The sequence below is a fragment of the Heptranchias perlo genome, chromosome 42 (genome assembly GCF_035084215.1).
Source record: "Heptranchias perlo isolate sHepPer1 chromosome 42, sHepPer1.hap1, whole genome shotgun sequence".
NCBI classification, from domain to species: domain Eukaryota; kingdom Metazoa; phylum Chordata; class Chondrichthyes; order Hexanchiformes; family Hexanchidae; genus Heptranchias; species Heptranchias perlo.
Window position 1 is genome coordinate 9,220,506 of NC_090366.1, and position 22,324 is coordinate 9,242,829.

General features: G+C 54.1%; 1 protein-coding gene across 1 annotated transcript; it reads left to right on the plus strand.

The window, feature by feature from the left end:
* Positions 1-8,655: 8,655 nt before the first annotated feature.
* rabac1 (Rab acceptor 1 (prenylated)) lies at positions 8,656-21,972 on the plus strand. The gene is made up of 5 exons (XM_067975188.1): positions 8,656-8,737; positions 14,415-14,532; positions 16,567-16,779; positions 18,808-18,905; positions 21,863-21,972. The coding sequence occupies exons 2-5, from the start codon at positions 14,465-14,467 to the stop codon at positions 21,970-21,972; spliced, it is 489 nt and encodes a 162-aa protein (XP_067831289.1). The 5' UTR covers positions 8,656-8,737; positions 14,415-14,464.
* Positions 21,973-22,324: the final 352 nt, after the last annotated feature.

Sequence of the window (22,324 nt, forward strand, 5' to 3'; positions counted from 1 at the left end):
TAGCCTTTCCTACATTGCGATAGTGACGACGCTTCAAAAGTATTTAATTAGTTGCAAGGTGCTTTGGGACATCTTGAGGTTGTGAAAGGCACAGATTACGGGATGATCTAACGTCAGGGGAGAAATACAAACTCTTTTTTCTTTTGTTCTCCAGCACTGAGCCCACTCCCATTCACAGCAAAGTTACTGGCGTCATTTGTTTTTACCAAAATGCATCTGCTCACACTTACTGACATGGAATTACCTTTCCAGATGCGGTAGCACAGTGGTTATGTTACTTGAATGACTAATCCTAAAGGCCCGACCTGATAATCTGGTTTCGATGAGTTCAAACCAAACCACAGCAGCTGAGGAATATAAATTCAGTTAATTAAAATAAAATCTGGAATAAAAAACTCGGATCAGTAATGGTGTCCATGAAACTACCGGATTGTCGTAAGAACCCATCTGGTTCACTCATGTCCTTTCGGGAAGGAAACCTGCCGTCCTGACCCGGTCTGGGCCGAGATGTGACTCCAGACCCACAGCAATGTGGTTGATTCTTAATTGCCTGGAAAGCCACTCAGTTGTGAAGAAGGCGGCTCACCACCAACTTCTCAAGGGCAATTGGGGATGGGCAATAAATGCCGGCCTTCCCAGTGATGCCCACATCACCAGCATGAATAAAAATAAGGGAGGGAGTTCCAGGATTTTGATCCAACGACGATGAAGGAACGGCAATATATTTCCAAGTCGGGATGGTGTGTGACTTGGAGGGGAACGTGCAGGTGGTGTTGTTCCCATCTGCCTGCTGCCCTTGTCCTTCTAGGTGGTGGAGGTCAAGGGTTTGGGAGGTGCTGTGGAAGAAGCAGGTAGAGCAGGAGTCCCCTGGGGCCATCTCCGTCTCAAACAGATATTCTGCTTTAGATACTGTTGGGGGAGATCTCTTATCAGGGGAAAGCAGCTAGAGCCAGGTTCGGGGCAACACGGTTGGCTCTGCTGCACAGGAGGGGAGGAAGAAGAGTGGCAGGGCTATAGTGATAGGGGATTCAATTGTAAGGGGGATCGATAAGCGTTTCTGCGGCCGCCAACGTGACTCCAGGATGGTATGTTGCCTCCCTGGTGCTAGGGTCAAGGATGTCACGGAGCGGCTGCAGGGCATTCTGGAGGGGGAGGGTGAACAGCCAGTAGTCGTGGTCCATATTGGTACCAACGACGTAGGTAAAAAAAGGGATGGGGTCCTGCAAGGTGAATTTAAGGAGTTAGGAGATAAATTAAAAAGCAGGACTTCAAAGGTAGTGATCTCAGGATTACTACCAGTGCCACGTGCTAGTGAGTATAGGAACAGGAGAATAGACAGGATGAATGCGTGGCTGCAGGGTTGGTGTAGGAGGGAGGGATTTAGATTCCTGGGACATTGGGACCGGTTCTGGGGAAGGTGGGACCTGTACAAGCGTGACGGGTTACACCCGAGCAGGACCGGGACCAATGTCCTCGCGGGGTTGTTTGCTAGTGCTGTTGGGGAAGGTTTAAACTAGAGTGGCAGGGGGATGGGAACCTGAGCGGGGAGTCAGAAGGGAATAAAGTTGAGAGCAGCAAGAGAGGGGAAGACCCAGGGGAAATCTACAATACAAATAGTACAAACAGTTGTTCAAGAACAAGTGAAAGGGAAAAACGTAGAGCAGCGGAAAGAAAGTGTACTTTAGGCACGACAGATAAAATGAAAACTAGAAGGTGCAAGGCGATTAACCCAGCATCAAAGCTGTGGCAGGGGGTTGGGAACCTGAGCAGGGAGACAGAGGAAAGTGTGTCAGGAAGGGACAGAAGGTATGGAGTAAAAGGTAAAGTGTTAAAAAAGGAAAAAGCAGGAACTGAGTGTCACAAAACATATTTGAAAGTTCTTTATCTGAATGCACGTAGCATTGGTAACAAAATGGACGAGTTAACGGCACAAATAACTACGTATGGGTATGATCTTGTGGCCATTACAGAAACATGGCTGCAGGGTGACAACGACTGGGAATTAAATATGCCAGGGTATTTAACAATCAGGAAGGACAGGCAGAAAGGAAGGGGAGGTGGGGTGGCTATGTTAATAAAGGAAGGAATCACTGTAATACAGAGAAAAGATATTGGGACAAAGGATCAGGATAATGATACAGTTTGGGTAGAGATAAGGAATAATAAGAGGAAAAAAACAGTGGTGGACGTAGTATATAGGCCTCCTAATAGTTGCAACTCTGCTGGAAGAAGTATTAATCAGGAAATAGTCGGGGCATGTAATAAGGGAACAGCTATAATTATGGGGGATTTTAACTATCATATTAACTGGACAAATCAAATTGGGCAGGGCAGCCTTGAGGAAGAGTTTATTGAGTGTATTCGGGATAGATTTCTTGAGCAGTATGTAACTGATCCTACAAGGGGGCAAGCAACCTTGGACCTGGTCCTGTGTAATGAGCCAGGATTAATTAATAATGTCCTAGTTAAGGATCCCCTTGGAATGAGTGACCATAACATGGTTACATTCCATATCCAATTAGAGGGTGAGAAGGTTGGTTCTCAAACAAGCGTACTGAGCTTGAATAAAGGAGACTATGATGGTATGAGAGCGGAATTGATTAAAGTGGACTGGGAAAATAGTTTAAAGGGTAAGACGGTACATGAACAGTGGTGTTTATTTAAGGAGTTATGTTACAACTTTCAAAAATATATATTCCACTGAGGAAAAAAGGGTGTAAAAGAAATGACAGCCATCCGTGGCTAAGTAAGGAAATTAAGGATAGTATCCGACTAAAAACAAGGACATATAAGGTAGCCAAACTTAGTGGGAGGATAGAAGATTGGGAAGTCTTCAAAAGACAGCAAAAAGTAACTAAAGGATTGATTAAGAAAGGGAAGATAGATTATGAAAATAAATTGGCAAAAAATATAAAAACAGATAGCAAGAGTTTCTATAGTTATATAAAAAGAAAAAGGGTGGCTAAGGCAAACGTAGGTCCCTTAGAGGATGAGACCGGGAAATTAATGGTAGGAAACATGGGGATGGCAAAAATGCTGAACAAATATTTTGTTTCAGTCTTTACGGTAGAGGACACTAAGAATATCCCAACACTGGACTAACAGGGGGCTCTAGGGGGGGAGGAGCTAAATACGATTAAAATTACTAAGGAATTGGTACTCAGTAAATTAATGGGACTCAAGGCGGATAAATCCCCTGGACCTGACGGCTTACATCCGAGGGTCTTGAGGGAAGTGGCAGTAGGGATTGTGGATGCTTTGGTGATAATTTTCCAAAATTCTCTGGACTCGGCAAAGGTCCCGGCAGATTGGAAAACTGCTAATGTAACACCCTTATTTAAAAAGGGTAGTGGGCAGAAGGCTGGAAATTATAGACCAGTTAGCCTAACATCTGTGGTGGGTAAAATTTTGGAGTCTATTATTAAGGAGACAGTAGCGGAACATTTGGATAAACATAATTTAATGGGACAAAGTCAGCATGGCTTTATGAAGGGGAAGTCATGTCTGACAAATTTGCTTGAGTTCTTTGAGGATATAACGGACAGGGTGGATAAAGGGCAACCAGTGGACGTAGTGTATTTAGGCTTCCAGAAGGCATTCGACAAGGTGCCACATAAAAGATTATTGCTCAAGATAAAGAATCACTGGATTGGGGGTAATATTCTGGCATGGGTGGAGGATTGGTTATCTGACAGGAAGCAGAGAGTTGGGATAAATGGTACATTCTCGGACTGGCAACCAGTAGCCAGTGGTGTTCCGCAGGGGTCGATGCTGGGTCCCCAACTCTTTACAATCTATATTAACGATTTGGAGGAGGGGACCGAGTGTAACATATCAAAGTTTGCAGATGATACAAAGATGGGAGGGAAAGTAGAGAGTGAGGAGGACATAAAAAACCTACAAGGGGATATAGACAGGCTGGGTGAGTGGGCGGATATTTGGCAGATGCAATACAATATTGGAAAATGTGAGGTTATGCACTTTGGCAGGAAAAATCAGAGAGCAAGTTATTATCTTAATGGCGAGAAACTGGAAAGTACTGCAGTACAAAGGGATCTGGGGGTCCTATTGCAAGAAAATCAAAAGCTTAGTATGCAGGTGCAGCAGGTGATCAAGAAGGCCAACGGAATGTTGGCTTTTATTGCTAGGGGGATAGAATATAAAAACAGGGAGGTATTGCTGCAGTTATATAAGGTATTGGTGAGACAGCACCTGGAATACTGCATACAGTTTTGGTGTCCATACTTAAGAAAAGACATACTTGCTCTCGAGGCAGTACAAAGAAGGTTCACTCGGTTAATCCCGGGGATGAGGGGGCGGACATATGAGGAGAGGTTGAGTAGAATGTGACTCTACTCATTGGAGTTCAGAAGAATGAGAGGCGATCTTATTGAAACATGTAAGATTGTGAAGGGTCTTGATCGGGTGGATGCGGTAAGGATGTTCCCAAGGATGGGTGAAACTAGAACGAGGGGGCATAATCTTAGAATAAGGGGCTGCTCTTTCAAAACTGAGATGAGGAGAAACTTCTTCACTCAGCGGGTGGTGGGTCTGTGGAATTTGCTGCCCCAGGAAGCTGTGGAAGCTACATCATTAAATAAATTTAAAACAGAAATAGACAGTTTCCTGGAAGTAAAGGGAATTAGGGGTTACGGGGAGCGGGCAGGAAATTGGACATGAATTTAGATTTGAGGTTAGGATCAGATCAGCCATGATCTTATTGAATGGCGGAGCAGGCTCGAGGGGCCGATTGGCCTACTCCTGCTCCTATTTCTTATGTTCTTATGTTCTTGAGCCTTGGCGAGTTGCTGCAGTGCATCCTGTGGATGGTGCACGGTGATCTGGTGGTGGAAACCCCCTCAATCTCTTACATTTAATCTCGTTTCTACAGTCCCTCATTCTGGACCCCTCAACCACTGGAAACAGCCTTCGTCTACCCACCCTGCCCCATCCATGGAAGTAAAGCTGTTCCAGGTAGAACATCCACAGTGAGCTTTTAAAATATATATCCACGTTTTGGACTCATTCTGCAACAGCTGTGCAGGGTCAGGCTTGGAAGAGCTGGGGATGTTTGCTCATTAACGGTCCATGGGAAGAGATTAGGATGAATAGGCTTGTGTTGTGTGAAGGGACTGGGACGAGATCAGAGCAACAACAACAAGAACTTGCATTTATATGGCGCCTTTAATGTCGTAAAATGTCCCAAGGTGCTTCACTGTTCCACAGTTTCTCATCAGCGAGTGCAATGAACAAGAAACAGGTCTCATTTCACAGACTCACTGACGGCAGATTAACCTAACGTACTTAGAGTGCATTGACATAATGACATTACGATAGGTGGATGTAATTAAACATATTAAAGGTACAGGCACTCGGGCTCCATGCAAAGGAAGAAAGACTTGCATTTATATAGCGCCTTTCACTACCTCAGGGTGAGAGATTGATTCCCCATGTCTGGAGAGTCTAGAACTCGGGGGCATAGTCTCAGAATAAGGGGTCGGCCATTGAAGACTGAGATGAGGAGGAATTTCTTCACTCAGAGGGTGGTGAATCTTTGGAATTCTCTACCCCAGAGGGCTTTGGATGCTCAGTCGTTGAATATATTCAAGGCTGAGATGGATAGATTTTTGGAATCTCAGGGAATCAAGGGATATGGGGATCGGGCAGGAAAGTGGAGTTGAGGTTGAAGATCAGTCATAGAATCATAGAATCATAGAATCATAGAAATTACAACATGGAAACAGGCCCTTCGGCCCAACATGTCCAAGTCGCCCAGTTTATACCACTAAGGTCATGATCTTATTGAATGGCGGAGCAGGCTCGAGGGGCCGTGTGGCCCACTCCTGCTCCAATTTCTTATGTTCTTCTGACGTCCCAAAGTGCTTTACAGCCAATGAAGTATTATTGAAATGTAGTCACTGTTGTGAAGTAGGAAATGCGGCAGCTAATTTGACGCACAGCAAGATCCCACAAACAGCAATGTGATAACGGCCTGATCATCTGTTTTAGTGATGTTGGTTGAAGGAAAAATATTGGCCCACGACACCCGGGAGAACTCTCCTGCTCTTCTTCGAATAGTGGCCGTGGGATCTTTTACGTCCACCTGAGAGGGGCAGACGGTTTAACGTCTCATCCGAAAGACGGCACCTCCGCCAGTACTGCCCTGTCGGATTCCGATATATTGGGTTTACAGAGGACGGTCATATCGCCTCGTAATCTGTGTCATTGTAACAAAAGACAACATTCAAAGTCTTTCTTCTGACTTGTATTTCCTCACACCAGGCAGCATCACAGTGATTCTGCAGCCCACCCTGTAACGCCTCAATATCCTTCCTACAGTGAGCCCAAAACGGCCCACTGCACTCCAACTGAGGGCTTATTAAGGTTTTGAAGAGGCTCATCATGAACTCTTGGTTTTTGTATTCTATTGCTCTTGTAATAGATCCATACAGCCTTATCAGTCTGCGGTGCTGCCTGTAGTGTCTTGTTAACCTGTACTCCCCAAATCCTACTCTTGTTTTAGTCAGCTGTGTTTCAGTGGGGAGCACTCTGGCTTCGAAATCAGAAGGTTGTGGGTTGAAATCCCACTCTGAGAGAGACTCGAACATATAATTCAGACTGAAACTGACAGTACTGAGGGAGTGCTGCGCTGTCTTTCCAACAAAATGGTGATTTCAATAATCCCATGGTGCTATTTCATAAGACAAGCAGTGGGTGTGCTCCCCAGTGTCCTGGCCCAGATTTATCCCTCAATCATGATGTGAATATTTGGAATTCTCTCCCTCCTATCTGCTCATTATCACATTGCTGATAGTGGGAGCTTCCTGTGTGTAAATTGAGCCTTTCCTACATTGCGATAGTGACGACGCTTCAAAAGTATTTAATTAGTTGCAAGGTGCTTTGGGACATCTTGAGGTTGTGAAAGGCACAGATTACGGGATGATCTGACGTGAGGGGAGAAATACAAACTCTTTTTCTCTTTTGTTCTCCAGCACTGAGCCCACTCCCATTCACAGCAAAGTTACTGGCGTCATTTGTTTTTACCAAAATGCATCTGCTCACACTTACTGACATGGAATTACCTTTTTAGGTGCGGTAGCACAGTGGTTATGTTACTTGAATGACTAATCCGAAAGGCCTGACCTAATAATCTGGTTTCGATGAGTTCAAACCAAACCACAGCAGCTGAGGAATATAAATTCAGTTAATTAAAATAAAATCTGGAATAAAAAACTCGGATCAGTAATGGTGTCCATGAAACTACCGGATTGTCGTAAGAACCCATCTGGTTCACTAATGTCCTTTAGGGAAGGAAACCTGCCGTCCTGACCCGGTCTGGGCCGAGATGTGACTCCAGACCCACAGCAATGTGGTTGATTCTTAATTGCCTAGAAAGCCACTCAGTTGTGAAGAAGGCGGCTCACCACCAACTTCTCAAGGGCAATTAGGGATGGGCAATAAATGCCGGCCTTCCCAGTGATGCCCACATCACCAGCATGAATAAAAATAAGGGAGGGAGTTCCAGGATTTTGATCCAACGACGATGAAGTAACGGCGATATATTTCCAAGTCGGGATGGTGTGTGACTTGGAGGGGAACGTGCAGGTGGTGTTGTTCCCATGTACCTGCTGCTCTTGTCCTTCTAGGTGGTGGAGGTCAAGGGTTTGGGAGGTGCTGTCGAAGAAGCCTTGGCGAGTTGCTGCAGTGCATCCTGTGGGGGGAGGTTGATTCTGGCTGCGGACAGGAGGGAACTCTTCCGAAGGAGGAAAATGCCCCCCCCCCCGAGCGCTGCATATCTCCCCCCTACCCTCCCGCCCGGGTTCTCGGACGCCACATTCGAGATTTGCAGGTGGGGATCCCTGTGTCTGACAGCGAGCCCTCCCCTCCCTGGCACCGAGCCCCACATGCCCATCAGAGCGAGACGCCAGCAAATCCCAGGCTTGGCCAAGAGGGGCAAGGGTCCAGGCCCGTTTGTGACTGGTCGACGGCTGCCTGCTCACCCCAGGGGATTGGCCAATGGTGGCCGTGCCGTTTGTTACACTCCAGGGGATTGGCCAATGGTGGCCGTGCCGTCTGTTACACTCCAGTGGATTGGCCAATGGTGGCCGTGCCGTCCGTTACACCCCAGGGGATTGGCCAATGGTGGCCGTGCCGTCTGTTACACTCCAGTGGATTGGCCAATGGTGGCCGTGCCGTCCGTTACACTCCAGGGGATTGGCCAATGGTGGCCGTGCCGTCTGTTACACTCCAGGGGATTGGCCAATGGTGGCCGTGCCGTCCGTTACACTCCAGGGGATTGGCCAATGGTGGCCGTGCCGTCCGTTACACCACAGGGGATTGGCCAATGGTGGCCGTGCCGTCCGTTACACCCCAGGGCATTGGCCAATCCTGGGAGTTTGGGAATAGCTGATTGGACGAAGGCCGCCGGATTTTCCCGGATACCGGCAGCTGATTGGACGACTGTGACGCGCCGCCCGACTACCGACCAATGGCTCAAACCGGCCTCTGACTTCTGCCCAGCAACAGGCTCCTGATTGGTGCGAGTTTCGGCCGGGGCCGCGCCCGCTGATTGGCCTCCAGCTGAACGGCTCTGCCCAGCAACTGGCCTCTGAATGGTTGGAAATTAAAAACCGGATGTTAACGAATAAAGGAACGTTCGGCCAATCAGGTGGCGCGCGTGGAACGGACCTCACTTCCGCTGCCAACGGGACACCGGAACCAGCGACAAAAATAACAGGTAAAAAATTCTCCAGAAACCTGGAGCCGCGACCCCTGACCCTCGACCCCGGCTCCCTGACCCCAATCTCCAGCTCTAACCCCTGACCGTAGCCCCTCATACTCTAACCCCTGACCCCCAGCTCTAACCCCTGACCGTAGCCCCTCATACTCTAACCCCTGACCCCCAGCTCTAACCCCTGACCGTAGCCCCTCATACTCTAACCCCTGACCCCAGCTCTAACCCCTGACCGTAGCCCCTCATACTCTAACCCCTGACCCCCAGCTCTAACCCCTGACCGTAGCCCCTCTTGCTCTAACCCCTGACCCCAGCTCTAACCCCTGACCGTAGCCCCTCTTGCTCTAACCCCTGACCCCCCAGCTCTAGCCCCTGACCGTAGCCCCTCTTGCTCTAACCCCTGACCCCAGCTCTAACCCCTGACCGTAGCCCCTCTTGCTCTAACCCCTGACCCCCAGCTCTAATCCCGAACCCTCTGCTCTAACCCCTGACCCTGGCCCCCTGCTCTAACCTCTGACCCCTAGCTCTAACCCCCGGCCCCCTGCTCTAACCCCCGACCCCCTGCTCTAACCCCGGCCCCCAGCTCTAACCCTAACCGATAACCCTAAAGGCAAACCCTGCATTGTGCAGTGTCAATAGTCAATATGTTGGGAGCTGGAGCGTTGGGAGTGGGTTCATCTGAACCGTGCTGGGGCCGGTGTTCTGGCGAACCGTATAACTAGGGCGGTAGAGAAGGCTTTAAACTAAATAATGTGGGCAAAAGGATCAAGTAAGGGACGATTTGATAAATTAAAGAAAGACAAGGGAAGAGAGCAAGGTAGCAATGAGGGAAATGATAATCAGAGAGTGGCAGGAAGGGTCAGAGCGTGCAAACTGAAGAGTGCACCAGTAGATAAGGCTAGAGGTTGCAAAAATAGTAAAAAGACAGCACTAAAGGCTTTGTGTCTGAATGTGCGTAGCATTCGTAACAAAATGGATGAATTGACAAAGGCTGGACCCTGAATATTCAAGGGTACTTGACATTTTGGAAGGACAGGGAGCTGGGAATAGGTAGAGGGGTCGCTCTGTTAATGAAGGACGACATGAGTATAATAGAGAAAAATGACCTAGTTCTAAAGACCAAGATGTAGAATCAGTTTGGGTAGAGATAAGAAATAGTAAAGGCAGGAAGTTACTTGTGGGAGTAGTTTATAGGCCCCCTAACAGTAACCGCACTGTAGGACAGGGGTTACAATGGGGGCTTGCGAGAAAGGAACAGCGATAATCGTGGGTGATTTTAATCTCCATATAGATTTGAAAAATCTGATTGGCAAAGGTAGCCCAACGATGAGTTCAGAGAGTGCTTTCGGGACAGTTCCTTGGAGCAGCACGTTCTAGAGCCAACCAGAGAGCAGGCTATTCTAGATCTGGTAATGTGTAATGAGACAGGATTAATTAATGACCTCATTATAAAGGAGCCTCTAGGTAGCAGTGATCACAATATGATTGAATTTCAAATCCAGTTTGAGGGAGAGAAGAGTAGGTCTGAGACTAGTGTTTTAAAGTTAAATAAGGGCAATTATGAGGGCATGAAGACAGAGCTGGCTCAAGTGAACTGGGAAATTAGGTTAAGGGATAGGTCAGTAGAGATGCAGTGGCAGACATTTAATGAGATATTTCATAACACTCAGCAAAGATACATTCCAGTGAGAAAGAAGGACTCCAGGGGAAGGACGTACCATCCGTGGCTAACAAAGGAAGTTAAAGATAGCATCAAATTGAAAGAAACAGCACACAATTCTGCGAAGATTAGTGGCAGGCCAGAATATTGGTCAGAATATGAAAAACAGCAAAGAATGACGAAAAGAATAATAAGGAGGGAGAAATTAGAGTACGAGAGAAAGCTAGCTAGAAATATAAAAACAGATAGTAAGAGTTTCTGCAGATATTTAAAAAGGAAAAGAGTAAGAAAAGTGAGCATTGGTCCTCTAGAAAGTGAGTCTGGGGAATTAATAATGGAGAATAAGGAAATGGCCGATGAATTGAACAGATATTTTGCATCCGTCTTCAATGTAGAGGATACAAATAACATGCCAGAAATAATTGTGAATCAAGAGGTGAAAGGGAGGGAGGAACTTAAAACATTTACAATCACCAGGGAAAGGGTTTTGAAAAATTATTGGAACTAAAAGCTGACAAGTCCCCAGGTCCTGACGGACTTCATCCCAGGGTCTTAAAAGAAGTGGCTGCAGAGATAGTAGATGCATTGGTATTAATTTTCCAAAATTCCCTAGATTCTGGAAGGGTCCCATCAGATTGGAAAATAGCGAATGTAACTCCTCTATTCAAGAAAGGAGGGAGACAGAAAGCAGGAAACTACAGGCCAGTTAGCTTAACATCTGTCATAGGGAAAATGCTAGAATCTATTATTAAGGAGGTTATAGCAGGGCACTTAGAAAATCTCAATGCAATCAGGCAGAGTCAACACGGCTTTGTGAAAGGGAAATCGTGTTTGACTAATTTATTAGCATTCTTTGAGGAAGTAACAAGTAACGTGTATAAAGGGGATCCTGTGGATGTGGTGTACTTGGATTTCCAGAAGGCTTTTGACAAGGTGCCACATCAAAGGCTACTACACAAAATAAGAGCTCATGGTGTAGGGGGTAACATATTAGCATGGATAAAGGATTGGTTAGCTAACAGGAAACAGAGAGTAGGCATAAATGGGTCATTTCCAGGTTGGCAAGATGTAACGAGTGGAGTGCCACAGGGATCAGTGATTGGGCATCAACTATTTACAATCTATATCAATGACTTGGATGAAGGGACCGAATGTATGGTTGCTAAATTTGCTGATGACACAAAGGTAGGTCGGAAAGCAAGTTGTGAAGAGGACATAAGGAGGTCGATTTTAGGAAGGACGAGCTGGTGCGTTGGGGGCTCATAAAATTGGGGAATCTCGGAGCAGGTTCGGAGCCCGGCTCCAACATGCCTACTTCCGGGTTCCCCAATGACGCGATTGGGTGTGCGCAGCTCCCGTATGCGGGACTCCCACCGGCAATTAAAGCCGGCGGGATGATAATTTAGATGGTTATTTAGCTAGTTGAGGTACTTGACAGACCTCATTGAGTGGAGATTTTGGCAGGGGTGCAATTTTGAAGGATCCTCAGCGTGTTTCCCGTGCTGTGGGAAACACTCCCTGTTGGAACAGACGTGTTTCAGCCAGTGGGAGATGTAAAGGATTATTTGACAGTTGGGGGGAAAACCTCATTTATTGCAGCAGGGCACTCTGTCACTTCAGACAAAGTTTTGGCTGCAACAGCTTTGTCTTTCCACTCAAAATTATTAATTTATACCCTAAACTCTGCTGTGCAAACACATTTACCTACTTTGCGGACTCCCTCAAACTCACAACGTCAGGATGGGGGGGCACCATAGCTGCATTCATCACTTCATCCGAGGACGAGCAACATCACCAGCCTCGCCAGGCACGCCGTCCACCTCTGCCACGGGGAGCTCCACAACACAGTGCTGTGCCACAGGCACCTGCACAAAATAGTCGTGCAACTAAACACACACCCACTGTAGGGTGACCCAATGGGTGGCATCAAGTGTGGGTGCTCATGGAGAACCTCATGAAAGGGACTTATTATACAAGTCAGTCAAGAATGGCCAAGACGTGGCAGTAGTGGTGACAATAATAATATTTATTGTGAGTTGAAGTAAAATCAAATATAAATAAAAACCATGACAAACCGTCAAACACCCTTGTGCTTCCCCTTTGTGCTCACGAAACCTTTGCCTTACGCTTCCTACTACTCATACATGATGCATCCCCTGTGGCTGCAGCAGAGGTAGTGGCAAGTTGGGTGAGGGTGACCATGAAAGAGATGCATCAGAGGGTGAGAATGAGACAGATCTATGAGACTGTATGAGGATTGGGTTGAGTGGTAGTGGTGGGATGAGTACTGGGGAGGTGAGTAAGTGCAGGTAAGTTGAGGATGAGGTTTGAGTGGGTGTGAGGAGTGATGTGATAGAGTAGTGTTGGCAGTGCAGAAGGAGTTGTGGGGTGGGGGCAGTGATGTGGAAGACGGAGTGTAGGAGAATGAGTACGTGTGCTCACTTTGGCTGACCTAGTTAGGTCATTGATGCGCTTCCTGCACTGTATCCAGGTGCGGGATATGTTGCTGGTGCTGCTGACCTCCTCTGCCACCTCCAGCCAGGCCTTCTTGGTGGCAGAGGCAAGCCACTTCCTCCCGTCCGCCGGGTAGAAGTTCTCCCTCCCCATCCAGTAAGTGGAGTGAGGCATCATTAAACCTGGGAGCAGCCTTTCTCCTGGGCTGCTCCATGCTGTAATTTTGGTTCTTTGCTGCAGGAGCAGCATTGGAGGACTGCCCCTTTAAGTAGAGCTCCTCCAGCTGACAGCCTGTGATACGGTTGCGCAGTCCACCCACTGCGCAGATTTCCAACGGGAAACTCGGAAGCCAAGGTAAGTGGCTTCAATTTACTCGCAATCGCGTGGGGAACCCACCGATTTTACTGCGCGGGTTACCCACGCGCCCAGTCGACCCCCCGCTGCCAACCCGCCTCCCTGGTAATATCGGGGACAAGGACTCTGCATAGGGATAGAGATAGGTTAAGTGAGCGGGCAAAAATTTGGCAGGTGGAAAAATGTGAACTTGTCCACTTTGGCAGGAGGGATCGAAAAGCAGTATATTATTTAAATGGAGAGAGATTGCAGAACTCTGAGGTACAGAGGGATCTGGGTGTCCGAGTACATGAATCACAAAAAGTTAGTATGCAGGTACAGCAAGTGATTAGGAAGGCAAATGGAATGTTGTCATTTATTGCAAGGGGAATGGAATATAAAAGTAGAGATGTTTTGCTCCAGTTGTACAGGGCATTGGTGAGACCACATCTGGAATACTGTGCGCAGTTTTGGTCTCATTTAAGAAAGGACATAATTGCTTTGGAGGCGGTTCAGAGAAGGTTCACTCGACTGATTCCTGGGATGAGGGGGTTATCTTATGAGGAAAGGTTGGACAAGTTGGGCCTGTGTACACTGGAGTTTAGAGGAATGAGAGGTGATCTTATTGAAACATATAAGATCCTGAGGGGACTGGAAGGGGTAGATGCTGAGAGGATGTTTCCCCTTGTGGGAGGGACTAGAACTAGGGGCCACAGTTTAAAAATAAGGGGTCACCCATTTAAGACGGAGATGAGGAGAAATTTTCTCTCAGAGGGTCGTGAGCCTGCGGCACTCCCTTCCCCAGAGAGCGGGGGAGGCAGGGTCAGTGAATATTTTTAAGGCGGAGTTGGATAGATTCCTGATTAACAAGGGAGTCAAAGGTTATAGTAGGTAGACGGGAAAGTAGGGTTGAGATCAGCCATGATCTTATCAAATGGGAGAGCAGGCTCGAGGGGCCGAATGGCCTTCTCCTGCTCCTGATTCGTATGTGTGCGCGAAACCACTGGAGAACGTCCCACAAAAGAGACTGTTGGGAAAAATGGAAGATCAGGGAACTGGTGGCAACCAGTTGGCACGGGGAGGGAGAGGGGAGACAGAGCGGAGGGATAATGGTGTGTGCTCAAATTGGGAGCTGGTGGCTAACAACCCGTATACAGAGTGCGTGGTACATGAATATAGGACGGAGTGTGCGGTGGGGGGGGTGATTTCTCATTGTTATACCCTGTGTTTCAGTTCCTGTGCTCTCTCCGACCTGCTCGTGTCAAGGGCTGAGTTTGTGGATCATGACGACGATAGCCGAGGACGTGTTCGCCCTGACCAAAGAGGAGGAGGCCGCAGGGCTGACTGGCAGGTAATGGCCCCCCTCGTTTCGGACCCGTCATCAACCATTGGCACCGGTTCCAGCACGTCGCCCAACTCGCCCCCCCGCCCCCGGCGTGCCCCGCTCCCCCCCCCCCCCCCCCCCCCCCCCCAGGGTCTCTGTACCCAGGGGGTGGGGGTTTGAGGGGTCTCGACACACGGGGGGAGGGGATTTGAGGGGTCTCTGTACCCGGGGGGTGGGGGTTTGAGGGGTCTCTGTACCCGGGGGGAGGAGGGTTGAGGGGTCTCTACCCGGGGGGAGGGGGTTTGGAGGGTCTCTGTACCCGGGGGGAGGGAGTTTGAGGGGTCTCTGTACCTGGGGGAGGAGGGTTGAGGGGTCTCTGTACCCGGGGGGAGGAGGATTGAGGGATCCCTGTACCCGGGGGGAGGAGGGTTGAGGGGTCTCTGTACCGTGGGGAGGGGGTTTGAGGGGTCCCTGTACCCGGGGGGAGGAGGGTTGAGGGGTCCCTGTACCCGGGGGAGGAGGGTTGAGGGGTCTCTGTACCCGGGGGGGAGGAGGGTTGAGGGGTCCCTGTACCCGGGGGGAGGAGGGTTGAGGGGTCCCTGTACCCGGGCGGAGGAGGGTTGAGGGGTCTCTGTACCCGGGGGGTGGGGGTTTGAGGGGTCTCTGTAACCGGGCGGAGGAGGGTTGAGGGGTCTCTGTACCCGGGGGGTGGGGGTTTGAGGGGTCTCTGTAACCGGGGGGAGGAGGGTTGAGGGGTCCCTGTACCCGGGGGGAGGAGGGTTGAGGGGTCCCTGCACCTGGGTGGAGGGGGTTTGGAGGGTCTCTGTACCCGGGGGGAGGGGGTTTGGAGGGTCTCTGTACCCGGGGGGAGGAGGGTTGAGGGATCCCTGTACCCGGGGGGAGGAGGGTTGAGGGATCCCTGTACCCGGGGGGAGGGGGTTTGGAGGGTCTCTGTACCCGGGGGGAGGAGGGTTGAGGGATCCCTGTACCCGGGGGGAGGAGGGTTGAGGGGTCTCTGTACCGTGGGGAGGGGGTTTGAGGGGTCCCTGTACCCGGGGGGAGGAGGGTTGAGTGGTCCCTGCACCCGGGGGAGGAGGGTTGAGGGGTCTCTGTACCCGGGGGGGAGGAGGGTTGAGGGGTCCCTGTACCCGGGGGGAGGAGGGTTGAGGGGTCCCCGTACCCGGGGGGGAGGAGGGTTGAGGTGTCCCCGTACCCGGGGGGAGGAGGGTTGAGGGGTCCCCGTACCCGGGGGGAGGAGGGTTGAGGGGTCCCCGTACCCGGGGGGAGGAGGGTTGAGGGGTCCCCGTACCCGGGGGGAGGAGGGTTGAGGGGTCCCCGTACCCGGGGGGAGGAGGGTTGAGGGGTCCCCGTACCCGGGGGGAGGAGGGTTGAGGGGTCCCTGTACCCAGGGGTAGGAGGGTTGAGGGGTCCCTGTACCCGGGGGGAGGGGGTTTGGGGGGTCTCTGTACCCGGGGGGAGGTGGTTTGGAGGGTCTCTGTACCCGGGGGGAGGGGGTTTGAGGGGTCTCTGTACCTGGGGGAGGGGGTTTGAGGGGTCTCTGTACCCGGGGGGAGGAGGGTTGAGGAATCCCTGTACCCGGGGGGACGAGGGTTGAGGGGTCCCTGTACCCGGGGGGTGGGGGTTTGAGGGGTCCCTGTACCCGGGGGGAGGAGTGTTTGAGGGGTCCCTGTACCCGGGGGGAGGAGGGTTTGAGGGGTCCCTGTACCCGGGGGGTGGGGGTTTGAGGGGTCCCTGTACCCGGGGGGTGGGGGTTTGAGGGGTCCCTGTACCCGGGGGGTGGGGGTTTGAGGGGTCCCTGTACCCGGGGGGTGGGGGTTTGAGGGGTCCCTGTACCCGGGGGGTGGGGGTTTGAGGGGTCCCTGTACCCGGGGGGTGGGGGTTTGAGGGGTCCCTGTACCCGGGGGGTGGGGGTTTGAGGGGTCCCTGTACCCGGGGGGTGGGGGTTTGAGGGGTCCCTGTACCCGGGGGGAGGAGTGTTGAGCCGGCTCTCGGTCCCCGGGTCCCCCTTCCCCTTACCATTTCTCTCTTGGACTCCTGCAGGATTTACATCCCAAAGATCATCTCGCAGGGCCCGGCAAAGGAGTGGATTGAGAGGCAGCGTCTCACCGTCCGGCCTTGGGCCTCCTTCGTGGACCAGAAACGATTCTCCAAGCCCAAGAACTTTGGCGAGATGTGTCAACGGCTGGTGAAGAACGTGGAGTATTTCCAGAGCAACTATGTGTTCGTGTTCCTGGGCCTCATCGTCTACTGTGTGTGAGTGACGGGGGAGTGAGGGGCCCATCGTGTACTGTGTGTGAGTGACGGGGGAGTGAGGGGCCCATCGTGTACTGTGTGTGAGTGACGGGGGAGTGAGGGGCCCATCGTGTACTGTGTGTGAGTGACGGGAGGGGGAGGGGCCCATCGTGTACTGTGTGTGAGTGACGGGAGGGGGAGGGGCCCATCGTGTACTGTGTGTGAGTGACGGGGGAGTGAGGGGCCCATCGTGTACTGTGTGTGAGTGACGGGGGAGTGAGGGGCCCATCGTGTACTGTGTGTGAGTGACGGGGGAGTGAGGGGCCCATCGTGTACTGTGTGTGAGTGACGGGGGAGTGAGGGGCCCATCGTGTACTGTGTGTGAGTGACGGGGGAGTGAGGGGCCCATCGTGTACTGTGTGTGAGTGACGGGGGAGTGAGGGGCCCATCGTGTACTGTGAGGGGCCCATCGTGTACTGTGAGGGGCCCATCGTGCACTGTGTGTGAGTGACGGGGGAGTGAGGGGCCCATCGAGTACTGTGTGTGAGTGACGGGAGGGGGAGGGGCCTCATCCTGCACTGTGTGAGGGGGACGGTGAGAGGGAGTGGCCTCGTCGTGTACTGTGTGAGAGTGACGGGAGGGGGAGGGGCCTAATCGTGTACTGTGTGTGAGTGACGGGAGGGGGAGTGGCCTCATCGTGTACTGTGTGAGAGTGACGGTGAGAGGGAGTGGCCTCATCATGTACTGTGTGAGAGTGACGGGAGGGGGAGTGGCCTCATCGTGTACTGTGTGAGAGTGACGGTGAGAGGGAGTGGCCTCATCATGTACTGTGTGAGAGTGACGGGAGGGGGAGGGGCCTCATCGTGCACTGTGTGAGAGTGACGGGAGGGGGAGGAGCCTCATCGTGTACTGTGTGAGAGTGACGGTGAGAGGGAGTGGCCTCATCGTGTACTGTGTGAGAGTGACGGGAGGGGGAGGGGCCTCATCGTGCACTGTGTGAGAGTGACGGGAGGGGGAGGGGCCTAATCGTGTACTGTGTGTGAGTGACGGGAGGGGGAGTGGCCTCATCGTGTACTGTGTGAGAGTGACGGTGAGAGGGAGTGGCCTCATCATGTACTGTGTGAGAGTGACGGGAGGGGGAGTGGCCTCATCGTGTACTGTGTGAGAGTGACGGTGAGAGGGAGTGGCCTCATCATGTACTGTGTGAGAGTGACGGGAGGGGGAGGGGCCTCATCGTGTACTGTGTGAGAGTGACGGTGAGAGGGAGTGGCCTCATCGTGTACTGTGTGAGAGTGACGGGAGGGGGAGGGGCCTCATCGTGCACTGTGTGAGAGTGACGGGAGGGGGAGGAGCCTCATCGTGCACTGTGTGAGAGTGACGGGAGGGGGAGGAGCCTCATCGTGTACTGTGTGAGAGTGACGGTGAGAGGGAGTGGCCTCATCGTGTACTGTGTGAGAGTGACGGGAGGGGGAGGGGCCTCATCGTGCACTGTGTGATAGTGACGGGAGGGGGAGGGGCCTCATCGTGCACTGTGTGAGAGTGACGGGAGGGGGAGGAGCCTCATCGTGCACTGTGTGAGAGTGACGGGAGGGGGAGGAGCCTCATCGTGTACTGTGTGTGAGTGACGGGAGGGGGAGGGGCCTCATCCTGTACTGTGTGAGAGTGACGGGAGACGGAGGACACCAGATTGTGTGTTGTGGGCGACGACCCCCGGCCTCAGTGGTCGGGAGACGCCCCCCCCTCCCCGGGGCCCGGCGGCCGGGAGACGCCCCCCCTCCCCGGGGCCCGGCGGCCGGGAGACGCCCCCCCCTCCCCGGGGCCCGGCGGCCGGGAGACGCCCCCCCTCCCCGGGGCCCGGCGGCCGGGGGACGCCCCCCCTCCCCGGGGCCCGGCGGCCGGGAGACGCCCCCCCCTCCCCGGGGCCCGGCGGCCGGGAGACGCCCCCCCTCCCCGGGGCCCGGCGGCCGGGGGACGCCCCCCCTCTCCCCCCTTGCCGGAGGCCCTTTAATTGGTTTCAGGTTAATGTAAACGGTTCTGTTTCTCCCTCAGGGTCACCTCTCCGATGCTTCTCATCGCCTTGGTGGTGTTCTTTGGAGCCTGTTACATCGTCCATCTCCGGGCCTCTCAGTCCCGCCTCGTCCTGTTTGGTGAGAGAAATGGATAAGTCGCTGCTTGGGATCGAGTCGCACTGACTCCCTCCCTAAATACCCCGCCCGCTGTCGGACTGGGCCCCGCGCACAGACCAGGGGAGACGGCCGGTGTTCAGGAACCTCGGCCCGGACGGCCGGACGGAGCTACGATTGACCCCGGTGTCTGGAGTGAGCGGTCGGGGAGGGGTCAGTCGTCCGGGGTTCCAGCCCCTGTCCATTGGACAGTTTCCTGCTCGGAGCTGTGTTCGGGAAACACCTCAGCTGTGATGGCTCCCATGGTTGAATGGCAGTAAGGGGAGAGGGTCTTTCAGAGATCCAGGACTCTCTCTCTCTCCCCCCCCCTCCCCTGACGGTGCTGACTCTCTCTCTCTCCCCCCCTCCCCTGACGGGGCTGACTCTCTCTCTCTTCCCCCCTCCCCTGACGGTGCTGACTCTCTCTCTCTTTTCCCCCCTCCCCTGACGGTGCTGACTCTCTCTCTCTTCCCCCCTCCCCTGACGGTGCTGACTCTCTCTCTCTTCCCCCCTCCCCTGACGGTGCTGACTCTCTCTCTCTTCCCCCCTCCCCTGACGGTGCTGACTCTCTCTCTCTTCCCCCCTCCCCTGACGGTGCTGACTCTCTCTCTTTTCCCCCCTCCCCTGACGGTGCTGACTCTCTCTCTCTTCCCCCCTCCCCTGACGGTGCTGACTCTCTCTCTTCCCCCCTCCCCTGACGGTGCTGACTCTCTCTCTTTTCCCCCCTCCCCTGACGGTGCTGACTCTCTCTCTCTTCCCCCCTCCCCTGACGGGGCTGACTCTCTCTCTCTCCCCCCTCCCCTGAGATGTGCTGACACACCTTGATACAGTCACAGCCTCCCTCTCCCACCGCCTGTTTTTGTGGGGATTAGTTGAGGGTGGAGAATTCCCTGTCGCTCGTCCACTTGGTCCTTGGGAATGTTGGCTCCCACTCCCGGCCCATGTATCAGGCCCAGGCTGCAGACACCAGGACCTGCTTGGTGTGCTGGTACATTGTAAATCAATCATGGCTCAGTGGGTAGCAGCAAAGACATAATTCAGGGGAACTCTCCTGGCACAGTACTGAGGGAGTGCTGCACTGTCGGAGGGTCGGTGCTGAGGGAGCGCCGCACTGTCGGAGGGTCAGTACTGAGGGAGCGCCGCACTGTCGGAGGGTCGGTACTGAGGGAGCGCCGCACTGTCGGAGGGTCGGTACTGAGGGAGCGCCGTGCTGTCGGAGGGTCAGTACTGAGGGAGCGCCGCGCTGTCGGAGGGTCGGTACCGAGGGAGCGCCGCGCTGTCGGAGGGTCAGTACTGAGGGAGCGCCGCTCTGTCGGAGGGTCGGTACTGAGGGAGCGCCGTGCTGTCGGAGGGTCAGTACTGAGGGAGCGCCGCGCTGTCGGAGGGTCGGTACCGAGGGAGCGCCGCGCTGTCGGAGGGTCGGTACCGAGGGAGCGCCGCGCTGTCGGAGGGTCGGTACCGAGGGAGCGCCGCTTTGTCGGAGGGTCGGTACCGAGGGAGCGCCGCGCTGTCGGAGGATCAGTACTGAGGGAGCGCCGCGCTGTCGGAGGGTCAGTACTGAGGGAGCGCCGCAGTGTCGGAGGGTCAGTACTGAGGGAGTGTCGGAGGGTCGGTACCGAGGGAGCGCTGCACTGTCGGAGGGTCGGTACCGAGGGAGCGCCGCGCTGTCGGAGGGTCGGTACCGAGGGAGCGCCGCGCTGTCGGAGGGTCGGTACCGAGGGAGCGCTGCACTGTCGGAGGGTCGGTACTGAGGGAGCGCCGCGCTGTCGGAGGGTCGGTACCGAGGGAGCGCCGCGCTGTCGGAGGGTCGGTACCGAGGGAGCGCCGCTTTGTCGGAGGGTCGGTACCGAGGGAGCGCCGCGCTGTCGGAGGATCAGTACTGAGGGAGCGCCGCGCTGTCGGAGGGTCAGTACTGAGGGAGCGCCGCAGTGTCGGAGGGTCAGTACTGAGGGAGTGTCGGAGGGTCGGTACCGAGGGAGCGCTGCACTGTCGGAGGGTCGGTACCGAGGGAGCGCCGCACTGTCGGAGGGTCAGTACTGAGGGAGCGCCGCACTGTCGGAGGGTCAGTACTGAGGGAGCGCCGCAGTGTCGGAGGGTCAGTGCCGAGGGAGCGCCGCACTGTCGGAGGGTCGGTGCGGAGGGAGCGCCGCACTGTCGGAGGGTCGGTACCGAGGGAGCGCCGCACTGTCGGAGGGTCGGTACCGAGGGAGCGCCGCGCTGTCGGAGGGTCGGTACTGAGGGAGCGCCGCGCTGTCGGAGGGTCGGTACCGAGGGAGCGCCGCTTTGTCGGAGGGTCGGTACCGAGGGAGCGCCGCGCTGTCGGAGGGTCGGTACCGAGGGAGCGCCGCGCTGTCGGAGCGTCGGTACCGAGGGAGCACCGCGCTGTCGGAGGTGCCGTCCTTCAGGTGAGGCGTTTAACCGAGGGCCCCGTCTGCCCCCTCAGGTGGACGTAAAAGATCCCAGGGCCCCGATTGGAAGAAGAGCAGGGGGGAGTTCTCCCCGGTGTCCTGGGGCCGATACTTATCCCTCAACCAACACCAATAAAAATACCGATGATCTGGTCATTACCACATTGCTGTTTGTGGGATCTTGCTGTGCGCAAATCGGCTGCCGCGTTTCCTACATTACAACAGTGACCACACTCCAAAAAGGTGCTCCATGAGGGACCTTTCCGAACTCGCTAGTCGATGGCAGTCCGTGTGTTGGGCCCACTCGGATACCGGGCTCCAGGGCACCCCGGAGAGACCGGTGGGACGAGGACCCTTGGGGTAGCCCCCCAGGGCCGAGGTCCCCTCGCTTCTGACCGTCCACCGAGCTCTCTGACCTCTGACCCACTGCCGTTCCCTCAACGGGGGGAGTCCCAGGCCCCGTTTTGCGCTGTGCTCTTCGAGTCCGCGGGGGGCTCGTGCCGCTGTCTGACCCGTGTCTGTTCGTCTCTGCAGGTCGTGAGCTGACTCCCGCTCACCAGTACGGGCTCTCGGGAGCCGTCTCCTTCCCCTTCTTCTGGTTGGCTGGTGCTGGATCTGCCGTCTTCTGGGTACTTGGTACGTGACGTGGGAGGGGGAGGACGAGGGGTGGGGCAGGGGGGGGGGGAAATGGGGGCCAGGGAACGAGAGAGGGGGAATCGGGGAGGGGGGGAATGAGAGAAGGGGAGTGGGGAACAAGGGAGGGGGATCGAGGGAGGGGGAACTGGAGAGAGGCAGGAGGGAGAGGGGCGGGAGGGGGACCGAGAGGGGCGGGAGGGGGAACGAGTGGAACGGGAGGGGGAGTGAGAGGGGGGAGTGAGAGGGGTTGGACGGGGCATAGGAGCAGGGGAATGACTCGGGGGTGGAGGGGAGGACGGGGGGAGGGAGGGACAGAGGCGGGAATGGGGGACAGAGCGCTCGGACCTGACTCGATTGTGG

Excerpts from the sequence above, each read along its gene's own strand:
- rabac1 (XM_067975188.1), top strand. The coding sequence starts at position 14,465 with ATGACGACGATAGCCGAGGACGTGTTCGCCCTGACCAAAGAGGAGGAG. Across the intron at positions 14,533-16,566 it reads GCCGCAGGGCTGACTGGCAG|GATTTACATCCCAAAGATCA; the intron begins GTAATGGCCCCC and ends GGACTCCTGCAG. Across the intron at positions 18,906-21,862 it reads GTCCCGCCTCGTCCTGTTTG|GTCGTGAGCTGACTCCCGCT; the intron begins GTGAGAGAAATG and ends TCGTCTCTGCAG.